Below are 25,022 nucleotides of genomic sequence, written 5' to 3'. Positions count from 1 at the left end.
TCTGAAAAATGGCCAAGAAATCATAAATTCTGCCGGGGTATGTAAACTTATGAGCACAACTGTATAAGAAAATAAATACGATTTAAGAATGTGAGGTGAGCTGATCTGGGAAATCAGGAGTGGAACCCATAGCGGGTGGCAGATGCCACATCTACAAAACACTCCTTTACGGTGGAGTGACCCTTCAATTTCAATGTGACCACTTTGTACTTTATGTTGGATGATAAAGCTGAGAAACAATACATCTTGTTCGATAGGAAAGCAAAGACTTCTTATAATCATGCCAGACATTTCTTCAAATATCTCAGCATGATATGAAATGTTACATGTACTTGTCCAAAGGTTTAGGATTTTTTAATTCTCAACAGAAAAAGCCCTCGGGGAATTTCTCTTCTTCTGTAAACTTGTCCTGACTGGCTCCCACTGCTGCACACTTCCCTCTCCCAGTCTGAGCTGTGCTGTACAGGGGATTGTAAGTCAGGTTATTACACTAGTTATATAATGAATACAGAGCTGCATACGATTGACCTTTATATCTGCCTGGAATTCAGCTTAGAGTGCTTTTCCACCTACACAAATATAAAAATTCACATCCTTATTAAGTGACATTTATAACAAACAAAACGAGTTCATGGTTTACAGCCTTCTGTAAAAGCTGGCAGGTCTTCTAGTAAACCGAGCTTCCTTGTTATGGGTGTGCCATGGAAGGTGAAAGCAGCAGAAAAGGTATAATAAGCTGTTCCACCCAATAAATGTATTCATAAATCACGCAAGGATTATTATTATACCGGATTTATGTAGCGCCAACAGTTTGCGCAACGCTTTACAATGTTAGGGCAGACAGTACGGTTACAATACAGGAGCAATCCGAGCGCCCTGCTCATTAGAGCTTACAATCTAAAACAAGAATACAGACATACCCAGGGCCGGATTTGCTCTCCCTTCCGCCCTAAGGCCAGGTTCCACAATGCACCCCCTTCCCCGCCAACCAAACCCCCCCCCCCCCCCAAATCAATGGAGAATGTGCGGCACGGTTAGTTCAAATATGTTTTGTTTGTTTTTTTTACTTTATCACTTTTTTTTTTTTTTGTAGCTTGTCGCTTTCTTTTTTACATTTTCGTATCATTTTCTTATTATTTTTCTTATTCTTTACTTTATTAATTTAATTATTATTTCTTATTATTTTTTATTTTTTTTATAAAAAAAATTCACTTAACTTTTTTGCCATCACACAGGAGAAAACAATTTCCTGTGTGATAGCAATTGGAGGTGACATGTTCTCTTTATTGACCCTGTCACCTCCAAAACAGGAGTCCTAGCACTGTGCTAGAACTCCTGTCACAGCTGAGATGGGAAGAGCACAGCTCACCCCTCTCACTGTGTACATCGGCAGCAGGGACAGGAGACAGACTCAGTGGCTGGGTGGAGGACGGAGTCCCAAAGACAGAGCCAGCAGTGAGAGGTATGTGGAGAGGGGAGGACTGACGGGAGCACATATTTTACAAGTGATTTCGGCGACATCGCCGCAATCACTTGTTAACGAGCGAGCGGATTCCCCCATAACTTACCGCCCTTAACCGTTTCTTCCGGGCGTCGGGGGACTCCATGACACTGCCGCCCCAAGGCCTGGCCTCAGTGGCCTCGTGGGAAATCCGGGCCTGGACATACCCCGCTTTAAGTACCCTCATGGAGAACGGGCACATTGGAGTCTATGGGAAGTCTTGACATGGCATCGCTTCTGGTTTATCCAATTTTGGGGTCGGCCAACTTGCCTAGGTAATCATGTAAATGACTACTGCACTGCAGTACATGCATTGAGAAGTGAAAAAAAAGGTATTGCTTCACTCTAATCACTTCCGGACCGCCGCACGACTATATACGTCGGCACTTTGAAGAGGGATATCGCGGTAATGGCAGCAGCTGCTGCCATAACCCAGGTATCCATCTCTTTAGGCAGCGGTCTGGTTTACGATAATGGTGGTCTCTGCAGCGAGATCACCGTTATCAGTAGCAGGACAGGGGCCCCCCCTACTGCACACTCCACCGCCGGCAATCGGGTCCTGTCTCCTGCGGGGTATGGATACGAGTGAGGGCAAGATGGCCCCCACCCATCTACATACCGTAGCAGGGTGGAAGGGACGTCAAAACATCACTTTCGCCCATACCTCTTTAAAGGAACATTTTTTGTTGTAATTTTTTTCTAATTTTTATTTTAGTCTAAAAATGAGATCTGAGGTCTTTTTGACCCCGGATCTCATATTTAAGAGGACCTGTCATGCTTTCTTTCTATTACAAGGCATGTTTATATGCCTTGTAATAGGAATAAAAAGTGACCCAATTTTATTTTTTAAACAGTGTAAAAATAAATAAAATCAAGTAAAATAAATAAGAAAAATATAATATTTTTTTTTAAAGCACCTGGTCCCGATGAGCTCACGCGCAAAAGCGCATGTATACGTGAGCAGCGCCTGCATAAGAAACATGTGAGGTATCGCCGATCGGTAGAGCAAGAGCAATAATTCTAGCCCTAGACCTCCTCTGTAACTCGAAACATGCAACCTGTAGAATTTTTTAAACGTGGCCTATGGAGATTTTGAAGGGTAAAGGTTTGACGCCATTCCACGAGCGGGCGTAATTTTGAAGCGTGACATGTTGGGTATCAGTTTACTCGGCGCAACATTATCTTTCACAATACAAAAAAATAATTAGCCAACTTTACTGTTGTTTTTTTTTGCACATGCAAGACCGCTGCACAAATACAGTGTGAGAAAGTATTGCAATGACTGCCATTTTATTCTCTAGGGATGTATAATGTTTGGGGGTTCCAGGTAATTTTAAAAACACTGTTTACAAGTAAATACAGAGTCTGAAAAACAGGCTCGGTCCTTAAGTGGTTAAGTAGATTTTCATTTTACATACATGCTCTGGTCGCTTTGTGTACTTTTTATTTTTTAAAGTGGGGTATGCCTTTTTAGGGCACCACTTTATGAGAGAAACTGTAAGGCCCATTCACATCAGAATGCAGTGCGGGAAAGCTGAATTCCCATGCAGTTTTCTGCACTGCATGCCAATTCTACTGCTCTTGCGATCTGCTGCAGGGGTCAGTGCAGAGTTAATGACACCCCAAACGCAGGTTGCAAATGCAGTACATTTACCCACACCGGATCGCATGGTAGAAAAGTAACATGCAATGCGGTTGCCGTGAGTTTCAAAAAGTAGGGTAAATGTATTACTTTTGGCGCAGTGGGATTGCAGCCCATTCAAAATGAATGGGCTGCAATCGCACTGCACAGAACCGCATGCAATTCACATGCAGTTCTTTGTGTGAATGGGCCCTAATGGTTTCTGCTACACAATTTCAAAGTGCAACTTAGAGCTGCACGATTAATTGTTAAAGTGGGTGTGAACCCACAAAAAAAAAAAAAAAACACAACTTGTAAGACAAAGGCATAATGAGCTAGTACTAGCGCATTATGAAATACTTACCTTAGATCGAAGCCCTCGCAGCACACTCCTCTGCACACTCCCGGAGTCATTTCCGGGTATCATGGGCTAGGACCTCGTCATTAGCCTGAGCCGCGATGACATCACTCAACGAGCCGTTGCGTCAGTGCTCATGTGCCAGTGATGTCGGCACATGCCGATACAGTTTTAGGAGATATCAAGGGTAGCTACAGATAAGCTTTATTATAGGCTTATCTGTAGTGAAAATGGTTTGTAAAGGTTTACAGCCAATTTAAAGGGGAGTTCCAGCCTTTTTAGGTTTATTAAAAGTCAGCAGCTACAAAAAGTGTAGCTGCTGACTTTTAATAAACAGACACTTACCTGCTCCACAGTCCAGCGACACGACGCCCGGAGCGTCGCTCCTCTCCCCCTCTCTGCCGGCGCCTCCATTCACTCTGTGGGCACCCAGCCATGACAGCTTTTGGCTTCACGGCTGGGTACACACTGTCACTTGTCCAAGTAGATCGCCAGAGGGAGGGGCCGCCTGAGGCAAGAGGATAAGAAGTCGTCGAGGCGGTCCCTGGGTGGAAGGAGGAAGTCCCACTCCTACCGAAGCCACCACCCCCCCAAAGAAAATAACATGCCAAATGTGGCATATAAGGGGGTGAGGAGTGCTTAAAGCGACTTTTGGATGGAACTTTGCTTTAAGAATCGAGATCGCAACATTTTCCCCTCGCGATCTTCACAAAGCATTTTCCTGATTCTTTCTATGCAGAGAATTCTCTGCTAAAGCTGACAAAAAAAAAAAAAAAAACAGGGCACTAAGCCAACTATTAACATTGTAACATATTGTCCATTAGATCAAAGGAATGAACTTCTGTGTGTAAATGTGGAAAGTTTAACCACTTAAACTTTTTCTGACACTTGCTGGTTTCAAGTTAAAAATAATTTTTTGCTAGAAAATTACTTAGAACCTCCCAAATATTATATAGATTTTAGCAGAGACCTTAGAGAATAAAAAAAGTGGGTTTTGCAATATTTTATGTCACACTGTATTTGTGTAGCAGTCATTTAAACGCATTTTTTTGGGAAAAAAAAAAAAATACACTTTAATGAAAAAAAAAAAAAAAAAAAAAACAGTAAAAAGTTAGCCCATTTTTTTTGTACATTATGAAAGATAGTGTTATGCCAAGAGAATCGTGATCTTTATTCTAAGCAAAAAAAAAAAAAATAGTGATTCTCATTTTGGCCAGAATCGTGCAGCTGTAGCGCACCTATTCCCAAACTACAGACATCAAAACATTGCATATTCTTAAAGAGGAAGAAAACACTGATGGGTTTTACTTCCTCTTTTGTTCCCTGCAAAGTAAAGGCATAATGGGCTAGTATGCATCGCATACTAGCCCATTATGTGCCACTTACCTGTAAAACGTAGCCTGCGATCTCCCCGCTGGTGGCTGCGTCAATCTTCACTCCTCTTCCATCCGGGGCCGTGGACTCTGTGACTGGCCGGAGTCGCGTGACGTTACTCCTGTGCGTGGGAGCCGACGGCCACGGCACGCTGCTGAAGTGCCTTTTATTCAGTGTGCATGGGCTGATGGCGTGCAGGTTTAGGAGAAATTTCCAGTACCTACAGGTAAGGGTCCTTTCACACGTGCGGACCGTTTTTTAGATCAGTTTTTTTATCATCAGTTGATCCGTTTTTCCATCCGTTTTTTTTTTTTTTTTATTACATATTTTGATGAAAAATGGATGTTAGCGGATCGGATGTTAAACGGATCGTCCGCTAACATCCGTTTTTCGTCCGTTCCGTTTTTTTGACGGAAGAAAAATAGGGTTTTCTTCCGTTCAAAAAAAACGGAGCTTAACGGAGACGGATGTTAACGGACGTTAGCGGATGCTTATCCGCTAACGTACGCTATCCCATTGGAAAGCATTGCAGTCCGTAAACGGACTTTCGAAAAAACGGACGAATGGTCCGCACGTGTGAAAGGACCCTAAGCCTTATTATAGGCTTACCTGTAGGTAAAAGTGGTGTGTAAAATCAGAGTAAAACGACTTACAGGAGAGGAGCCGGTACAACTGTGCAAGACTAAAAAAAAAAAAAAAAAAGGTAAAGCTAGAGTTCAGCTCTAAACAAATCTGTACAGCATAAGCTGCTAAATTACTGTATTTATTCCACAGAAGAAAAATGTCAACGGTCATTGCCTTAAAGCATACCCGTCACTTTGTCACAAAATAAATTGCTTACAAGAATACAATGCAACCACTAAGGGGTCCTGTACACTGTCAGATTCACAACAAAAAATATCCTTGCACATACATGTAAAGTAATCTGCAAGCATAATAGATGTACAAATGTATTACCCCTCACAGAGGTCACAGTACTCCCCCTGACAAGGCCTTCACCTGATTTTCTTTTCCCAGGAGTTCTATTGATTTTAGTACAGTCGTATTGTGATACATAAATACGGCAATCACATAATACAAGGAAATTTTAGTATTCAGAACAAAAGTGAGGGAAACGGAAAAGTATGTGGTTTTTCAAGTTATTTTCACAAAAGCCGGTGAAAGATCTATTGTTATACCTGGGATGGGTGGGACAGAACAGGCGGACAGCGAGGGGGATGTAGCTAAAAAAATTATATTATAATATAATTATATATATATATATATATATATATATATATATATATATATATATATATATATATATATATATATATATATATATATATATATATATATATATATATATATATATATATATATATATATATATATATATATAACCAGTACGTTCCTAAAGCGCAACATCTGGGCACCAAAAACTGAAGACCCTATTCAATCCACATTTAATATACAAATCCATCCATCCATGTCTCCACGCTTTATTTTGTTTAGAAATCATCTTGAAAAAAACCTTTAGCATTTCTAGCCGCAGTCATCTTAAAAGCGAAGTTCAACCAAAATTGGAGCTTCCCGCTTATACGCTTCCTCCCCCTTCCAGTGTCACATTTGGCATCTTTCAGAGGGAGGGGGAATGGTTACTTGTTTTTGACAGGTCCCCTTCCCCATTGCGGGAGTCGGAGCCGCGGCCTGATCCCCCAGACGAAGGCACGTGACCCCGTGTCGTAACACGTAGGGATTGGACGGACGGACGTACACCTGGAGTGACGTAAGCAGGCGCCAAGGACGCCGCTCGTTTATTTATACCACTGCACGATTTTATTTGTTTGATATAAGCGCAGGTCTAAATAAACTTCCCCTGAGTCTTACCTTACTACACTATTGGAGGCCCTTTTATTCTCTTTCTCCCCCCTGGTCTGAGTACCGTTCGGATTGGCCGAGGAGACACTCCAGTAGCTAAAAGGGAGGATTGGCTGTGACTACTAGCAGAGGACTGTCATTAAGGATCCTTTTTGATGCCCTTTATCACTGGCCTGGAGGTAAGAGTCCTGTGAGCCCGGTGAGGGATATGATCATCCATCTGTCAACTATTTCTATTTGATCTAGTGGAAGTTCAGTTACATCACTATTCCCATCTGGCAGCTTGTCACTATTTATCAATGGGACTTTTTTGCACTTTTGATTGCTTACTTTATCTTTGATTCATTATTGCACTTTATTATCCGAGTTTTGGCTCTCCTAATATTATTATTATTGATTTATACAGAGTTTTTTTCACCAATATCTGGATATTAAACTCTCCATCATGTTGTCCTGTGTCCATGCACACATAGGCCGTTATTTTTATAAAAAAATACATTGGAAAACCATTTATTATTTTCCTTCCACTTTCACATAAAATCCCAATAACGTTTTTGGTTGCAATATGTCAAAATGTGGAAAATTTTAAGGGGTATGAATACTTTAAGGCACTCTAGGCCAACACTGAAGGGAGTTTAGAGAGACAGAAAGAAAAAAAAAAAAAAAAAAAGGACCAAGCTTCAAAAAAGGCGTTTTTAACACCCAGTGTGCATGAAGCCTTAGGCCTCATTCACACTTGGCGGACTCCGTCGCTACGGAGTCCGCCTGCTCCCGTCAGCTCAGCGGGAGATCAGTCCGCAGATCTCCGCTGAGCCGACGGATGACAAGCTACTCTCTGCTCAGTGAGCGGGGAGGGGCTTGTCGGGCACCGCTGTGTCCTATGGAGCGATCTGATGAAAACGGACAGCATGTCCGTTTTCATCAGATCTTACCCGATCCGATCGGCACGGACGGATGGGGACGTGGCCCCCATACGTCTGTTTTTAGCGGGTCGGATGTCAGCGGACATGTCTCCGCTGACATCCGACGCTCCATAGGGATGCACGGAGCGGCCGTTCAGGTCCGTGACAGACGGATCCGAAAGGCCAAGTGTGAATGAGGCCTTAGAGTTTGGCTTTTCTTCCACTTTAACTTTTAGTGTCCCCCCCCCCTTTCAGTAACGAAGGTCCACGCTCACTCTTATTATCACTCTGGTGCAGCCATCCTCTCCACTTCAGCCACAACTCCCAACCATCGCCCCGTCCCCCAGCATGTGTGTAACGCATTGCACAGCAGTCACATGACAACTAATAAAAAACTGAAGGCAGGAAGGGAAACAGGTTTTACAGCAAAGTCTCTTCTACCATAAATCTCTAACGGTTACCATTTTTTACTGTTGTTTAACTTGGTTCCTGCGCTATGTGAAAGTCTCCTTGCCTGCTCGCCTTTCCTGTATAGTGTATATTTTTCACTTCTGACGTCACCCACGCATGCGCTTTACTTCCTATTTTTCCGACAAGCAGAGACCCTCCCAGAAAAATGCAGGGTCTATGCCGGGGCTTCGCCATTTCCGAGTGTTGACGTCAGCCCTGACATCACACGAGACTTGATTGCACATCTGCAATGTGAAGAGGATCGTGGACACCTTGGATAGCGCTATTACTGCGCATGCGTGGGATGAAGGACAATAATAGCTGCAGGCAGAAGTAAAATAGAAGACAGAACCGGAAGACCACAGTTCCTACCTGTACTTCAGTCTGTGCATGTAATAGTGTGGGCGCGCGTGCGGGTCCGCAGCTCCATGCCTGCTGATCGGGAAATGTCTCCCTGCCTGTGATTAGCGCAGTACCAAGTTCCTGGCGGGCTCTGCACGTGGAGTGTGGGAACACACCGGAGCTCATCCCTAATGATCAGGAACAGCGATCTCTGCGTTGTCCCAATAAGCCCACCCCCCACACAGTAAGAACACACCCAGGGAACAGTTAACCCCTTTAACCCCTTCCCTGCCGGTGACATTTATACATTGATCAGTGCATTTTTATTTTTTTAAGCACTGATCACTGTAAAAAAAAAAAAAAAAAATCAAATATACGCTTATTGGAATTATTTATTTTTTTACCAAAAATATGTAGCAGAATACAAATCGGCCTAAACGTTTGGCTGTGTATTATAGCAGAAAGCAAAAAATATATTAAAAAAAAATAGTCCCCCTTTTTTTTGGTTTATTGCACAAAAAATAAAAAAAAACGGAGAGGTGATCAAATACGACCAAACGAAAGTCATTTGTGGGGGGGGGGGAATTTTGTTTGGGTACAATGTCGCATTCCTGCGCAATTGTCAGTTAAATCGACACAGTGCCACATCGCAAAAAATGGCCTGGTCATTAAGGGGGTAAATCCTTCCGGGGCTGAAGTGGTTAAAATAGTAAATTTCCTCAGTTTACATTTTTTCAGTGTTCTTTTTACGAAGACAATATTGGTTTATGAGATTTGTAAATCACTGCATTCTGTTTTTATGTCGATTTTACACAGCGTTGGGGTTGTACAGCGACATGTTTTATTGTTTAAACTAGATGGACTTGTGTCTTTTTTCTACATAACTATGTGGCGACATGCAGCACTCTGTGTAAAAATCCAGACATGCGACATTTTTATGCAGCATACCACAACAAATCTGTGTGGTGTCAACAGGGAACATAGAAAACAATTGTTTCCATTTGCCTTGGGCCTTTGATGATCTATGCAGATCAATGGAAATGGCGAGAATGACTGTAACCCAAATCATCGTTTCTAGTTTTCAGTGTAGAGAAGAATTAGAACATCTGCCAAGTTACTTCTTTTTTACTGACTGACGTTTTTCCTGTTCTAATAATAAAAAAAATGCTCATCTAAGCAGCAACTGCAGCCAATCAGATGCAGTCTTAGTTCAGGTATTCTGCCACAGGTGTAGTGACTGGCAGAAAAAAAAAGGCACACAGGGGAGATTCCGTCATCTCTGCCAGTGGTCATCAACCCTGTCCTCAGGGCCCACCAAGGCTCGATTCACACCTATGCATGTTGCTTTTGAGCGTTTTTGCAGTGCTTTTTGCGGTGCTTGCTGCGTTTTCAACACGCATTTTTACCGCGATTTGCGTTTTTTTTTTTTTTTTTTTTTTTTTATTAGCCGTCATTTTTTTTTTGTACATTTCCTTTAACAACCAGCTATAAACAGGTTAAAAAAAAGCAAATCGCAGCAAAATCACGGTACTTGCGTTTTGGATGTCCATTGAATTCTATTGCATGCAAAACACTTCTTTTTGCAGGAAAAAAGTCCCCAACCTTTTCCAAAAACGCAGAGGCACAAAAAAGCATTGATGTGAACATGTTCCATAGGAACCCATGTTAAAAAAATTCCCTGCATTTCTGAAAAATGCATCAAAAAACGCATTAGTGTGAATGGAGCCTAACAGGCCAGGTTTGCAAGATAACTGAAATACATCGCAGGTGATATTTGCTGCTCAGTGATTGCAGTATTCTAGTCTGCATCTCCCCAAGGTAATACATAAAACCTGACCTGTTAGTGGGCCCTGAGGACAGGGTTGATGACCACTATTGAACATGGATGGGGGAAGTAAGACCCCTTTCACACAAGCGTTTTAGCGTTAAAAATATTGCTATTAAAACGCTCATAAAACGCTCTCCATGCATCTCACTCAATGGACCATTTCACACTGAGTCCTGCAAGCAGAATCTTTGGAGCAGCTTTTGGGCGCTGAAAAAAAAAAATGCTCCAAAAACGCCCTCTCCATTGAAATGAATTGAAAGCGCTGTAAAAACGCCTTACCCTTTCACACCGAGGCACTGCAAAAACGTTACGGTCTTAGCGGTGCTTTACCAGCGTTTTTCAGGCGCTGGCAGTGTGAAAGGGTTCTGAAAGCATTCGGCTTTCACATTGGGATTGCAAATGAGGCTTCTTTCAGGCGCTTTACAGGCTTTTTTTATCGCCAAAGCACCTGAAAAACGCTAGAATAACGCCCCGAAAAACGCCCCAGTGTGAAAGGGGCCTAAGTGATCACTCCAATTCACCCCATGGGTCTGAATAAGAAATCTTAGCCATACACACAATCAGACTTTTTGACAACAAATGTCCGACGACCTGTTTTAGCAGACAATCCGACCGCGTGTACAAACACGCATGCTCAGAACCAATGCTAAAGATCAGACAACAATAGCAGAAGTTGCCCAAAGGGTGGCGGGAAAGCTGAAAAACCACGTGATTTGGTGAAAGTTGGTTGGAAAAAGTCCTGCCGTGTGTATGCAGAACAAGTTCAAGGACAACGCTCTTCAAACAAATATCCACGGAAAAGTCTGATGGTGTGTATGAGGCTTTAGGATGACTTTACAATTCATGAACGTTCTGTTATCCTTCACTTCAGTTTACTAACAATTGTATGAAATGGTCTACAAATGGAACTCTGGATGAAAACCTAAAGGCCCCTTTTACACGGGGGCGGCAGTAAAGCGCCGCTTTTTTTTGCGGCGCTTTACCGTCATGCCCATTGATTTCAGGCGCGGTGGAGGAGCGTATTTGCATAGGATGCATGAAGGTAAAAAAAAAAAAAAAAAAAAACACACCTTTACAACCCCCTTTAATACATCTTCGTTATTATTATTCTGTAAGCTCTGCACCTGTTCTCTGTTCCTTGTTGCTGCCGTACCAGAACGTTTACAATGTAATTTTTTTTAGAAAACTTTATTATAAATTGATACAGACAAGGACAAACTGTAGATACTGTAGACATTGATACAGAATAGAAGACAATGTAGATAAAATGTCACATGTGGGTGGACGTCACTGGGAAAGGGGGTGGGGACGACTTTGAAGTCATTGGGAAGGGGGGGGCTCTGACATCACTGGGAAAGGGAGTGGGGGGGGCAGACTGACGGTACTGGGAAAGGGGGTGGAGCATCACTGGCAAAGGGGGGCGGTGACAACTTTGATGTCATTGGGAAAGGGGATGGTAAAGCGTCACTGGCAAAGGGGGTGTGGGGGACATCACGTCACTGGGAAAAGGGGGTGTGGGGGACATCACGTCACTGGGAAAAGGGGGGGGTGACTTTGAAGTCATTGGGAGGGGGGGGCCGACTCTGACGTTACTGGGAAAGGGAGTGGGAGGGGGCGACTGATGTCATTGGGAAAGGGGGTGGGGATGACTCTGATGTCATTGGGAAAGGGGGTGGGGATGACTTTGATGTCATTGGGAAAGGGGATTTTGACATAACTCTCCCAAGTGACATCACAGAAGATGGCGGGGTGGTACAGGGTGCATACTGGCAGATCCCAGGTTGGGTTTACCTATAACTTATTTTACATGACATGAATTGCAACAGGAGGAGTGAGACTGCCCTTCCCCAAGCTCAGTGACGTCATCATACACCCAGCACAGGTATCCCCCCAGAACAGAAGTGTGACTCTCCCCTGTAATGTAGGTGTATACTGTAGTGTGCTCTCTCTCTCTCACACACAGTGGTGTCGGGTGAAATAGACGGAACTACAAAGTGAAAGTGGAAGCGGTGAGACAGAAGTACCCAGTTGTGCCCCCCGGAAACCCTCTGTGCCCCCCTTACCTGTGTCCGCAGAGGAGACTGAGCAGTACACGGCTGTCACCAGGAGCCACAGCTGCCGGAAGCCCCCCGTCCCCATAATAATCCCCCCGCCGGTCACACAACACACGGCGCTCCCTCCGCACCACTTTGGAAATAGAAAGCGAGCTCCGGGACACGCCCACCTCCCCTGGATTGGTCGGTCAGCCGGGATCCGGGGACATTTTCTGATTGGTTCTTCAGAAGCATCATCTGTTGCCATGAGATAAAATGGAGACAATAGAAGATCCGCCCTCAGCTTTATTCCTGGAGCTGGGCGTGTTCATGGCTGATTACCTGTACAGTACTGTATTGTAACAGACAGATGCCCGTCCTGTCAGGGGAGGAGAGACAGGTCTGTTGCTCCTAAAGATTAGGAACAGCAATGTGTCTCCTCCATTCAGTCCCCCCCCCCCACAGTTAGAATAGCGTTAAAGGGAAAGTTAACCCCAAAAAAATAAAATAAATTAAAATACACCCTGCATGACAAATGCATACTAGCTCATTACAAAGTACTTACCTGAGATCGAAGCGGCCGCAGCCGACCTAGTTCGCCTCCTCCGTCGCCGCCATGTCTCCCGGAGTGACTTCCGGGTATCGCGGCTCCGGCGCTGTGATTGGCCAGTCACTGGTCACTCCGGCGAATGTTCACGGTGCCAACACTAACGGCATGATCACCGTTAGCAGCGGCGCGCTCAGTGCACCGTTGTCATCAGTGCATGTCTTTTGCAAATATCTCCTAAACCGTGTAGGTTTTAGGAGATATTTCTTGTACCTACAGGTAAGCCTTATCTGTAGGTAAAATAAGGGTTTACAAACACTTTAACTCCTTCCCTGCCAGTGACATTTATACAGTAATCAGTGGCTATTTTTAACTCTGATCGCTGTATAAATGTCAATGGTCCAAAAAATGTCAAAAGTGTCCGATGTGTCTGCCGCAATGTCGCTGCCCTGCTAAAAATCGCAAATCACCGTCATTACTATAAAAAAAATTATAATAAAAATACCATACATCTATCCCCTATTTTTTAGGAGTTTTGCGCAAACCAATTATTATACGCTTATTTTGCTTTTTTTTAATATACATCGGCCTAAACTGATGAAGAAATTTGTGTTTTAAAACTTTTTTGGGGGATATTTATTATAGCACAAAATAAAAAATATTGTTTTCATTTCATTTCAAAATTGTCACTCTTTGTTTGCTAACACAAAAAATAAAAACCGCAAAGGTGATTAAATACCACCAAAAGAAAGCTCCATTTGTGGGAAAAAAAGGACATCAATTTTGTTTGGGTAAAGCGTCGCACGACTGCACAATTGTCAATTAAAAAATTCGTAAATTCGAAAAATAAAAAATTCGAAATTTCGGAAATTCGGATTCTGAATTTTCGAAATTCCGAACTTTCAAATAAAAAAAATCGAAAATTCGAAATTTTGAAAATTGAAAAATTCGAAAATTATAAAAAACAGAATTTTTGAAATTCGGAATTTAAGAAATTCGAAAATGTAAAAATTTGAAATTGTAACATTAAAAAATCTAACGTTCGAAAATCTAAAATTCGAAAATGGGAAATTTACGAATTTTTAGAATTTCCGAAAATTAGTTTTCGTTTCATTAGTTTTTTCGGAAATTTTGTTTTCTCCGTTTTATTCGTTTTTGGCTTTTTCGAAAATTCGAAATTCAAAAAATTCGAAATTTTGAAAATGAAAAATTCTAAAATTGAAAATTTCGAAAATTCGACAATTGAAAATTTCGAAATTCGAAAATTGAACATTTCAAAATTTCGAATTTTTCATTTTCGAATTTTTTAATTTTCAAAATTTTGTAATTTCGAAACGTTTCATTTTCGAATTTCGAATATTCGAAATTTCGAAAATGAAAATGAAAAAATCGAAAATTCGAAATTGCGAAAATGAAAAATTTGTAAATTTGAATATTCAAAATTTTAAAATTTTGAAAATGAAAAATTCAAAAATTTGAAAATAAAAAATTAGAAATTTCGAAAATACGAAAATTCGGAAATTTAAAAATTCGGAAATTCAATATTTCCGAAGTCCGAAAATTCGGAAATAAAAAATGTGTTAATACAAAAATTCGGAATTAACAAATTTTTATTAAAAAACTAAATAGAAACTAAGGGCCAGATTCACGTAGAGCGGCGCAAATTAAGTTACTCCAAACGTATGTCATTTAAGGTTACGGCGCCTTAATTTTGTGTCGTGAGTGCCGTATCCACAGCACATTTGCGCCCAAATTTGCGCCAGCGTAACTTAAATCCCGAGGCGTAAGGCGGGGTTATTGCAAGTGGGAAGGAAGTGGGCGTGCTCCATTGTAATGAGCCGTGACCCCATGCAAATGAAGGGCCGGCCGTACTGCGCATGCGCGCACGAATCTGCACCTCACTGGGCATGGGCAGAACTCGGCTCGGCGCAATTAGTGAGATAGGTAAAAGGCCAAGTGTACTTAGTTTGAGGATCGCCCTGTGTATAAATAGCCCCAGTCAAACACACTTCCCTTGCAAAAGTACATCCCTGTGTTTCCCTTCCTAGAGCAAGTTGCTTTTGCTCTTTGCTTTTGGTTCACACATCTCTGCAGCGGCTCCGGTGCAAATTACACAGGATTCCTGTGCGTCTTTTGGTCCGTTTCATGTCCGAAGGCAGCCAAAGATTGTGGCTGGAATCAGACCGGAAATGGTGAACGGAGACGCACCAGGCTCCTGCTGTGAGCCGTTGTGTTCTCCAGTGTGAACCCAGCCTTAAAGTTGTTTTAAATTGATTAAAAATAAAATAAAAATAACAAACAGGTTTATACTTACCGGCTCTGTGCAGTGGTATTGCACAAAGCTGCCCCGAACCTTCTCTTCTTAGGTCCCCTGCCAGCACTCCTGGCTCCTCCTCTTCTTTGTGTGCTACCATAGGAAGTCACTACTTATGGTGGCACACCGACAGGCTCGATCCTGAGTTGCGCTGCCTCTCCGTAGACACAGTCAGCGTGACTCAAACCCTCCTCCTGGTCACAGGATTTGACTGACAGCAGTGGGAGCCAATGGCTCAGCAAAGCCTATGAGACCAGAAAGTGAGGAGAGAGCACTGCTGCAGACGGGCACAGCACTGGATTGAATTAGGAAAGTAAAAGAAGAGGTGAGGGGGCGATCCTGACGCCTAAACATTTTTTACTTTAATTGCAAGGAATGTAAAAATGTTTAGGTTTTATAACCACTTTAAAAAAGGTACAAGAAACTCCCCACTACTTTTTCTCCCCTTATCACTAAACATTTACCTGCCTCTTCTCACGACCCAGTGCTGTCCTGGGTGCAGCACCACCCTCCTCTCTTCCTGGTCTCGAATGAGACACAGGCAGCAGCGGGAGCCATTGGCTACGGCTGCTCTCAGCCATTATTACTACTTAAGAAAGGAAACCAACTATGTATAATGTATAATGTGAAAGATGATGTTACGCTGAGTAAATAGATACCTAACTTGTCACGCTTTAAAATTGCGCACACTCATGGATTGGTGCCAAACGTTGGTACTTAAAAATCTCCATAGGCGACGTTTAATTTTTTTTTTACAGGTTACCAATATAAAGTTACAGAGGAGATCTAGTGCTAGAATTGTTGCTCTCGCTCTAACGCACGCGGCCATACCTCACATGTGTGGTTTGAACTAGACATGTGCACACTGAAATATTTTGTTTCGTAATTTCGTTTTCGTCCAAAAAATAAATTTATTTAGTCACTCCCGAAATTCCTTTTTATTTATTTCGTTTTTCGTTAAAAAAATGCATTCGTCCGAAAATCGAAATTAAGGTCGAATCTGTCATTGAAGGCTTATGGTGTCTGTCGAATGTTCTAAAAAAAAAAAAGATTCGATAGAATCTTTAAAAAAAAAAAAAATGTCGACTCTTCATGTCTCTCTATGTCGAATCTTTTCTCTCTATGTCGAATCTGTCATTGAAGGCTTTCGGCGTCTGTCGAATAGGGTTTTTTCGGGAGCAGTGAATTTAATAATGCTAAAAGTGAAACAATAAAAGTGAAATATTATTTTAAATTTCGTACCTAGGGGGGGGTGTAAAGTTAGCATGTGAAATAGCGCATGTTTCCAGTACTTAGAACTGTCCCTGCACAAAGTGTCATTTCTGGAAGGAAAAAAAGTATTTTAAAACCGGCTTTGCGGCTATAATGAATTGTCGGCTCTGGCAATTCAGAGCAAAACCAATCATAAAAAAAAATAGCGTGGGGGTACCCCCAAATTCAATACCATTTCATGAAGCAAGTGTAAATAGTTAAAAAAAACACACATACCCCTAGAAAAAAGTCCTTTATTAATAAAAAAAATAAATTAAAAAAATCCAGCGGTGACACTCGTTCCCGGCTTCCTGCTCCAACGTTGTCTGTATCCAGCGACGGGTGCGGGTGATCTCCAGTCCAGCGATGAGAAGATCCATCCATCCAGAGCGCAGCATCGCCGACCTCCTCTCACCGCTGGACACAGCCCAGCGAATGAGCTGCTGAAGCTGTGACATTTCTTATATAGGGGAGGCGGGGCCACCTGTCACGTGACCCCGCCCCCTCTGACGCACCCTCTGCTACATCACTGGGGAAGCCCAGTCTTCCCCTTTGCTGGGCTGGATATAGACAACGTTGGAGCAGGAAGCTGGGAACGAATGTCACCGCTGGATTTTTTTTATTTTTTTTTATTAATAAAGGACTTTTTTTCTAGGTGTGTGTGTGTGTGTTTTTTTTTAACTATTTACACTTGCTTAGTGAAATGGTAGGGGTACAATGTACCCCATTACCAATTCACATAGGGGGGGGCCAGGATCTGGGGGTCCCCTTTGTTAAAGGGGTCTTCCAGATTCTGATAAGCCCCCCCGCCCGCAGACCCCCACAACCACCGGGCAAGGGTTGTGGGGATGAGGCCCTTGTCCCCATCAACATGGCAACATCCTCTCCATGTTGAGGGCATGTGGCCTGGTACGGTTCAGGAGAGGGGGGGGGGCCGCACTCTGTCCCCCCCTCTTTTCTGCGGCCGGCCAGGTTAACGTGCTCGGATAAGGGGTCTGGTGTGAATTTTTGGGGGAACTCCACGCCATTTTTGTTTTAAAATTTGGGGTGGAGTTCCCCTTAAAATACACACCAGACCTGAAGGGTCTGGAATGGATATTTGGGGGGAACCCCCATGTCATTTTTTTTATGACGGCGGGGTTCCCCTTAATATCCATTCCAGACTTGAAGGGCCTGGTAATGGAATTTGGGGGTACCCCCACGCTATATATATATATTTTTTTTATGAATGGATTCGCTCTGAATTGCCAGAGCCAACAATTCATTATCGCCGCAAAGCCGGTTTTAAAAGACTTTTTTTCCTTTCAGAAATGACACTTGGTGCAGGGACAGTTCTATGTACGGGAAACATGCGCTATTTCACATGCTAACTTTACACCCCCCCTAGGTACGAAATTTAAAGTAATATTTCACTTTTATTGTTTCACTTTTAGCATTATTAAATTCACTGCTCCCGAAAAAACGGCCGTTTTTAAAACTTTTTTTTGCATTGATACATGTCCCCTGGGACAGGATCCAGGTCGATAGAATCTTAAAAAAAAATTTTGACTCTTCATGTCTCTATTTCGAATCTTTTCTCTCTATGTTGAATCTTTTCTCTCTATGTTGAATCTTTTCTCTCTATGTAGAACACTATTGGACTAATAGTTAAGGTTAGGCACATTTGACCACAAAACGAAAGCGAAAATAAAGCATTTTTTATGTCGGATCTTTCGGTTTTAGTTTTCTGTGCTTTCGTTATCGTTTGTTAAAACGATAACGAAAATACCTGAAATTCAGCCGAAAATGCATTCGGACGAAAACGAATGCACATGTCTAGTTTGAACAGCGTTTACATATGTGGGCGGGACTTAAGTGCGCGTTTGCTTCTGAGCATGAGCTACTGGGATAGGGGCGTTTACATTTTTAAATTTTTTTTACTTAATTTTTAGTTTTTTTCACTTTTTTTATCACTTTTATTTCTGTTACAAGGAATGTAAACATCTTTTGTAATAGGAATAGTGTGCGACAGGTCCTTTTTATGGAGAGATGCGGGGTCAATAAGACCCCACATCTCTCCTCCAGGCTGGAAAGCATAAGATCGGGAAAAAAAATTCACCGATCTCATGCTTTCAGCTGCGATTGCGGCTTTGTTTACTTCCAGGTACCCGGGTGTTGCGTCATAACATGTACAGAGGGAGCGATCTGTCAGTTTCTTATTGGTGAAAAGCAGCTCACATTACACATTGTTAGACTCACGTTCAACCCCTTGATCACCCTTGAATGTTAACCCCTTCCCAGCCAGTGTCGCAAAAATAAGCCAAGGGTGAGTGAGGAGCCATATCGGGGGGTATTGTGTGCGCATCACAGGCAGGCTGGGTTGACTAGGAGACAATTCTCTTCCCAGCCAGGAAACTGTGAAGAAGGAGAGGAGAGCTGGCCAGATCACACTTCTTCTGTGACACAGCTTGGACCCGAATGTCCAGCCCGAATTGGAGGCAGGGCAGGAGTTGGGTGGGGCAACTGGTGGCGAGTAACTCTTAAGCCCTGGTGTATAGTATCATCAACCGGGAGCGCCTTAACCAGAACAGTAAGTGACATCAGCAAAATCGGCAGTGGCCTCCTTGATCTTTTGGCATTTTAGGCCAGTTGCATCTGTTTTGGGGACTTTTGAGCCCATGGAGACACATTTTCTGCTTCTCTGAGCCCCAAAATGATTTTGCACCTTTTTACTCATTGTGGCTTTTTTTTTACCAAAGAATGACCAGAGGGATGAAATATGAATTGATTTTGGAAAGGCAGAGGAGAAATCACTGCTCCAGGTGAGCTGAGGAGATCCCACAGCAGGTAACCCCACAGGTGCTGATCCAGCCCGCCACCACGACAGACATGGAAACTTGGAATAGACAGTTGCAAATCAGGGATACCGAAAAAAACGTCTTTATTGTAATGGAGACAGATGCAGTCACAGGAATGAACAGAAGGATAACATGTTTCACACATCTTGAGCTTAGTCATAATTTCAGGCCCTAAAAATGCAAGGAAATTGGCTGCGGATCTTCAACAGTACCAAAAATTGACATTAAAATTATTGTTTTAAGCAGAGCAGGGAAAGGATAGAACCCCTGTATGCTTTGTATTGCTGTCTGTGTGACTGTTGCACATTTTCCTTTACTTCATGAAATATTTGTTAGATGCCCTAAGGCCCACCCAATATATAATACCATATATACTCGAGTATAAGCCAACCCCAATACAAGCCGAGGCACCTAATTTTACCACAGAAAACTGGGAGAATGTATTGACTCGAGTACAAGCCTAGGGTGTCCATCTGCATGCCTCACTGTGTCCATGTGCATGCCTCACTGTGCCCATGCCTCACTGTGCCCATGACTAGACTGACGTTTAACATGGGAGTCTATGGAAGGGGTGCCTGGGTTTGAAAAATCAGTGCTCCCCGGCTGTAGGTCCCCCAGACAACAAACTTTGCACACTTGTAGAGGAAGAGTGGGGCTACATTGTACCGGGTCCCCGAATCCGGGAGATCAGATACAAAAAGGTGACTAGAGTATAAGCCGAGGGGGGCATTTTCAGCACAAAAAAAAGGCTTAGGCCCCGTACACACGATAGAATCCATCCGCAGATAAATCCCAGCAAATGGGTTTCTGCGGATAGATCCTATGGTGTGTACACGCCAGCGGATCTGTTTCCGCGGAGAAATCTCCTCTGGGATGGATTCCAGCAGATCGGATATTTGCTGTGCTGCACAACAAATCCATCTGCTGGAATCCATTCCAACGGATGGATCCGCTCGTCTGTACAGACTTACCGGATCCATTCGTCCAAAGGGATTCCCCGCACGCGTCGTAATGATTTGACGCATGCGTGGAATTCCTTATATGACAGCGTCGCGCCCGTCGCCGCGTCATAATCGCGGCGACGGCGCGACACGTCATCGGCAGAGGATTTCCGCGCGGATTTCAATGCGATGGTGTGTACACTCCATCCCATCGAAATCACGGAAATCTTTGAGAGGATTTATCCGTGGAAACGGTCCGCTGGACCGTATCTGCGGATAAATCCTCTCGTGTGTACGGGGCCTTATACTCAAGTACATACGGTATATATATACACACACATAACAAATGTTGCTTATTGCAAACAGCAGGAACCTCCCCTCCATTTCTGCTTCTTCTAGAGCATGGGGTAGGAGTCAGGCTAATGAGATTTGTGTTGTCAGCATCTGTGACCCAAGGTCGACTATACACGATTCGAATTTGAACTGTTAGGAAGGTTGAATGTACCAATTTGATCGATCGATCAACTTGGGTACAACCAGCCTCTCCAATTCACATTTTCGGGCTATCTCAGCATGGGATAAGATCTTGCACGTAGGACCCCATAGCTGGTTGTTGTGAGTGTCAGGCCCCGTACACACGTCCGAAAAACTCGATGGGCAAAACACATCGTTTTGCTCGTCGAGTTCCTTGTGAAGCCGCCGAGGATCTCGGCGAGCCCAAAATTCCCATTGAACAACGAGGAAATAGATAACATGTTCTCTATTTGGCCCGACGAGATCCTCGTCGGTTTCCTCGGCCGAAAGTGTACACACGGCCGGGTTTCTCGGCAGAATACGGCTCCGATCGAGTTTCTGGCTGAATTCTGCCGAGAAACTCGGTCGTGTGTACGGGGCCTCAGAGTGAGTGCTTGATGAGTTTTGGTTTCATTTTTTTCCAGGGAGCTGTTTTAAAACCATTGTAAGAAATAACCGTGAACATTTATATTGATGTTGGCACTAATGCCTCGTACTCACGACCATTTTTCTCAGCAGGAAAAAAAACAACGTTTCCCCGATGTGATTTCTCTCCAGCCTGACTTGCATACACATGTTCATGCAAAAAAACGTCCGACCAAAGCGTTGTGACGTCCGACGGGACTATAAAGAGGAAGTTCCTTTCTAATGGCGCCACCCTTTGGGCTGCATACTTGATTCTGAGCATGCACGTTTTTTTCCCTCGGAAAAGCATACACACGACTGTTTTTCGCAACGAGAAAAAGACTGACGGGAAACATGACGAGAAAAAAAAAAAAGAGAGCTGGATTTCAATACGGCAGTTTTTTTGTCGAGAAAACTGCTAGGGAGTATACACACGACCGGTTTTCACGACCAATATAAAAAATGGCAGTTTTCTCGTTGTGAAAACCGGTCGTGTGTACAAGGCATCACAGTCCCCAAACCACCATTTTCAAAATCCAAAATGTCCTTAGAAATAGCAGTGTTTTGGTGCTGAATGGTTGAACAGAAAGAAATCCTAAGGTGAGAGACAGCCAAACTGCCTTCAGTTTCATTGTTCTGTTATGTCGGTTATCCTCAGTATTTCTTCAATGTTGCTAATTTCTGCAGAAAACTGGGGGGGCAAGTCTAAGGCAATGCTCTCAGGGGACAGAGGGAGTAAGAAAAAAAGGTGAAAGGTTTTTGTTTTTGCAAACTTGCTTGATTTTCCAGGATGATGGGTTTGTTAACGAGGTGTTTTTCTGTACGTTTAAAAAAGCATAGAAAGCGTATCTACATTCCAGTGCCACATTGTAACAAGTCTTCAAGCTCACATTGATCCCTTTAATCTTGTGTTCATCATAACGAAACACTGCTATCTGTTTCCTTCATCCTCCAGTTCTGTAATCAATATAGATTCTTCCACATTACTTCCCTCTGCGCCAGACTGCATGCATATCAGGCCCTGCAAGCCGGAGTCTACATGGCATCTTTTCTTCTTGAACAGATACAATGCAAGTATGAAAAGACTTGACAGTACCAGGGTCATTATAACCGCAACTGGAATCACAACATGACTTGTTCCGGCTGCAACAAAAGATCATTCTATGTTAAAGTAAAAAGTAAAAAAAAAACACAACAATAACATATTAGACCCACATAGATGTTTGTCTACAAGTCACCTGATTTGTGTATGTAACTGCTTTAGCGCCACCCCACCCCCCAAGGGGCCACTGAATTTAACCAGTTTGTCCCCAATAAGTACAGAGGTTGCCCATCCACAGAAGCAACAGTCCATTCAAACTGGCCCAAAAAAACATTCTTAGGGCCCATTCACACCTGAGCGTTTTGTGGCCTGAAGCCTGAAGCTATAAAACGCTAAAGGGGAAAAAATCAATTATTCTCAATGGGGATGGTTCACATCTCTACTCCAAAACGCCTGAAGCCGAACGCCTGAAGCTCAAACAAGTTCTGGACCCTTTTTTGCCGCTCGAATCGGGCTGATTTGGGTGTTTTTGAACGTTTGTATTCCCATGGAAACGCTCCATTCAAGCGTCTAGCGTGACAACGAACGTTTCTACGGGCGTTTTGTTCTGTGGGATCAAATATTCACCCAGGAAGAAGATAAAAAAAAATCTACAAACATAGCAACAAATGATGAAAGAGATGACCATTTTTCCTATTGGCTAAAATAAAAAACGACAAAGTTCAAAAACGTCGGACAACGCTGTATGCAAACGTATGAATACGCGCAACAAAACGCCGGAAAAAAACGCTCAAAAACGCTATGCTCAGGTGTGAATGGGGCCTAAGGGATCAGGGCGGGCCCAAGACATTGTGCTGCCTGGGTCCAAGAATGAAATGCTGCCCCCCCCCCCCCAAAAAAAAAAAAATCATGCTTACCAAAAGGCCCCCACATCCATTATTTTATATCATGATAATTAAAACTAAAATAAAATGTTATCAGGAAGTCAAATTTACATGCAACAGCACCTTGTCTACATGCAAAATGTTATGACATACCATTATGTTCAATTCCAAGGGGCTGACTAGGGCAGTATAGGGGCAGGCTAGGGTAGTATATGGACAGGCTAGGGTAGTATATGGACAAGCTAGGGTAGTATTTAGACAAGCTAGGGTAGTAAAAGGGTAGTATATGGACAGGCTATGATAGTAAATGGACCGGCTAAGGCAGTATAGGGGCAGGCTGGGGTAATATACACACAGGCTAGGGTAGTATATAGACAGGCAAGGGCAGTATAGGGGTGGGCTAGGGTAGTATAATGACACAACTGCTGGGCAAAAAAATCTTGGTCATCAACTTGCTGGATAAATAGAAGAGAAAGAGAGGTGGCTGTGGTTTGCTGACCCTATTAAAGTGCTGCCTGGGTCCAATGGACCCATGGTAGGGCCGGTCCTTTAAGGAATGTCTTTTTAAAGTTTATTGCTTGAAGAACTTCAACAGGGGAGAGGGAACTTGGGCATGGGGTTCTTCAAAAACACTCAATAGTTAAAAAATTAAAGGACAGTCTCTCCTAGTAGTAGTAATGGCTAGTGGTGAACAGTCCAAGGACGCACAACAGAAAACCATAAGGCTGGTCTATGTGCATCTGGTGGCCTTGAGCCTACGCACAACTACTGGTACCCAGTGTACCTTCCAGCCTACAATTGTAGGGGTCAATTCCAGGTCACTACTCTCAACTACCCAAGGACAGCTGCCTTCTTTTATCTTTCCTGGACACAGTCCAGTGAGTGAGATGGCACCTGTCAGGACCAGATCCCTTGTGGGGGTTCTGTAATCAGCTTTTGAGCAAAGTCAATTAAAGCCCTCAGTCCTGGTACCTCTGCAGGTCTCTAGAGCAGTTGTACAGTCCATGGGCTGCCTGAGAGCAGCAGTCTCTGAACCACTGGAATCCTCCTGGAGAGAAGGAACCCTGTCTCAGAATATTTATCTGCATTCCAGCCCCCTACTGGGCAATTCCTCTCCAGAGATTGGCTAGAACCTGTTAAAAATTCAGACTGGTTGATTTGAATCTCCCACCCGAAGCTCTGGAAGCTTCTTTCGGAGGCAGAGGGAAGCAATCAAACTCCCAGACTATGAGACCCTGAACAGGCCAGAACAAACAAGCACTGCTCCCTGGAATACAGAAGGAGCCAAAGCTAAATTTAACTCAGCCCAGAGTTAAACAGGAACACATTTTCTAAAGACAACCGGGGATTCTCCTTTACTCTTCAAAGCTTTCAACTGCAGGGAAACCTGCACAACAAAAGAATTCTTCTCTTTTCCATTCTATCCCAAATTGAAAAAAAAGCATATATTTTGGGTAGAGATACAAGGAAATAATGCATTTTCCTCTGTGCAGGTTCTTGATCAGCAGATTGTGTGGTCCAATGGTAGCTTGGAAGTGATAAGCTTAAAGCACGATGCTTTCAATGTACATTGTTATAATCTCAGTGAATATATCTGGTTAAAAATGGCCTGAGGATTGGTATAAAGCATTATGAAATCTTAATATGGTCCATGTGACTGCTGAACCTACTTACTGGTCATGTTTTCCAACTCTGTAGATAGCAATGGCCCTGTGTACATGGACTTTTGTTTGCATCAGAACAGCTTTTCTTATAAAACAAGTCAATGGGAAAGCAAAAGAAGCTTCAACAGTATGCATGAAGGTAAAAAAACCTTCAGTGTGCAGCCCCTTCCTAAACCCCCCTAATACTTACCTAAGCCTGATCTTGATCCAGCAATGTGCAGGAGACCCAAGGCTCTACTGGGTCTCTCCGTCCTGATTGGCTGAGATTCAGCAGCGGGAGCCATTGGCTGAGCCACGCTCTTCAATGTCTTATGGACTCAGAGAGCTGGGTCGGGAGCGAGCACACACGAGTGCC

General features: G+C 43.2%; 2 protein-coding genes across 3 annotated transcripts in view; both read right to left on the bottom strand.

Annotated features, from left to right (window-relative positions):
• The window catches only part of LOC120944080 (lymphocyte antigen 75-like), a 154,280-nt gene extending 141,864 nt beyond the window's left edge, over window positions 1-12,416 (bottom strand). The window contains exon 1 of the mRNA XM_040357892.1: window positions 12,300-12,416. Within this exon, the coding sequence (XP_040213826.1) occupies window positions 12,300-12,375 (76 nt within the window). The 5' untranslated portion in view covers window positions 12,376-12,416. The remainder of the gene's footprint in view (window positions 1-12,299) is intronic.
• Window positions 12,417-21,542: 9,126 nt separating this feature from the next.
• The window catches only part of PLA2R1 (phospholipase A2 receptor 1), a 156,641-nt gene continuing 153,161 nt past the window's right edge, over window positions 21,543-25,022 (bottom strand). The window contains exons 30-31 of one of the 2 annotated variants that reach the window (XM_040357891.1): window positions 22,124-22,220; window positions 21,543-22,090 (exon numbers count right to left, since the gene is read on the bottom strand). In XM_040357891.1, coding sequence (XP_040213825.1) covers window positions 22,009-22,090; window positions 22,124-22,220 — 179 coding nt within the window. In that variant the 3' untranslated portion in view covers window positions 21,543-22,008. Of the gene's footprint in view, window positions 22,221-25,022 lie in introns of both variants that reach the window. The other variant, XM_040357890.1, reaches the window with a different exon arrangement.

The sequence above is a fragment of the Rana temporaria genome, chromosome 6 (assembly GCF_905171775.1).
Source record: "Rana temporaria chromosome 6, aRanTem1.1, whole genome shotgun sequence".
In the NCBI taxonomy this organism is placed as follows: domain Eukaryota; kingdom Metazoa; phylum Chordata; class Amphibia; order Anura; family Ranidae; genus Rana; species Rana temporaria.
This window is presented reverse-complemented; position numbering and strand designations above follow the sequence as displayed.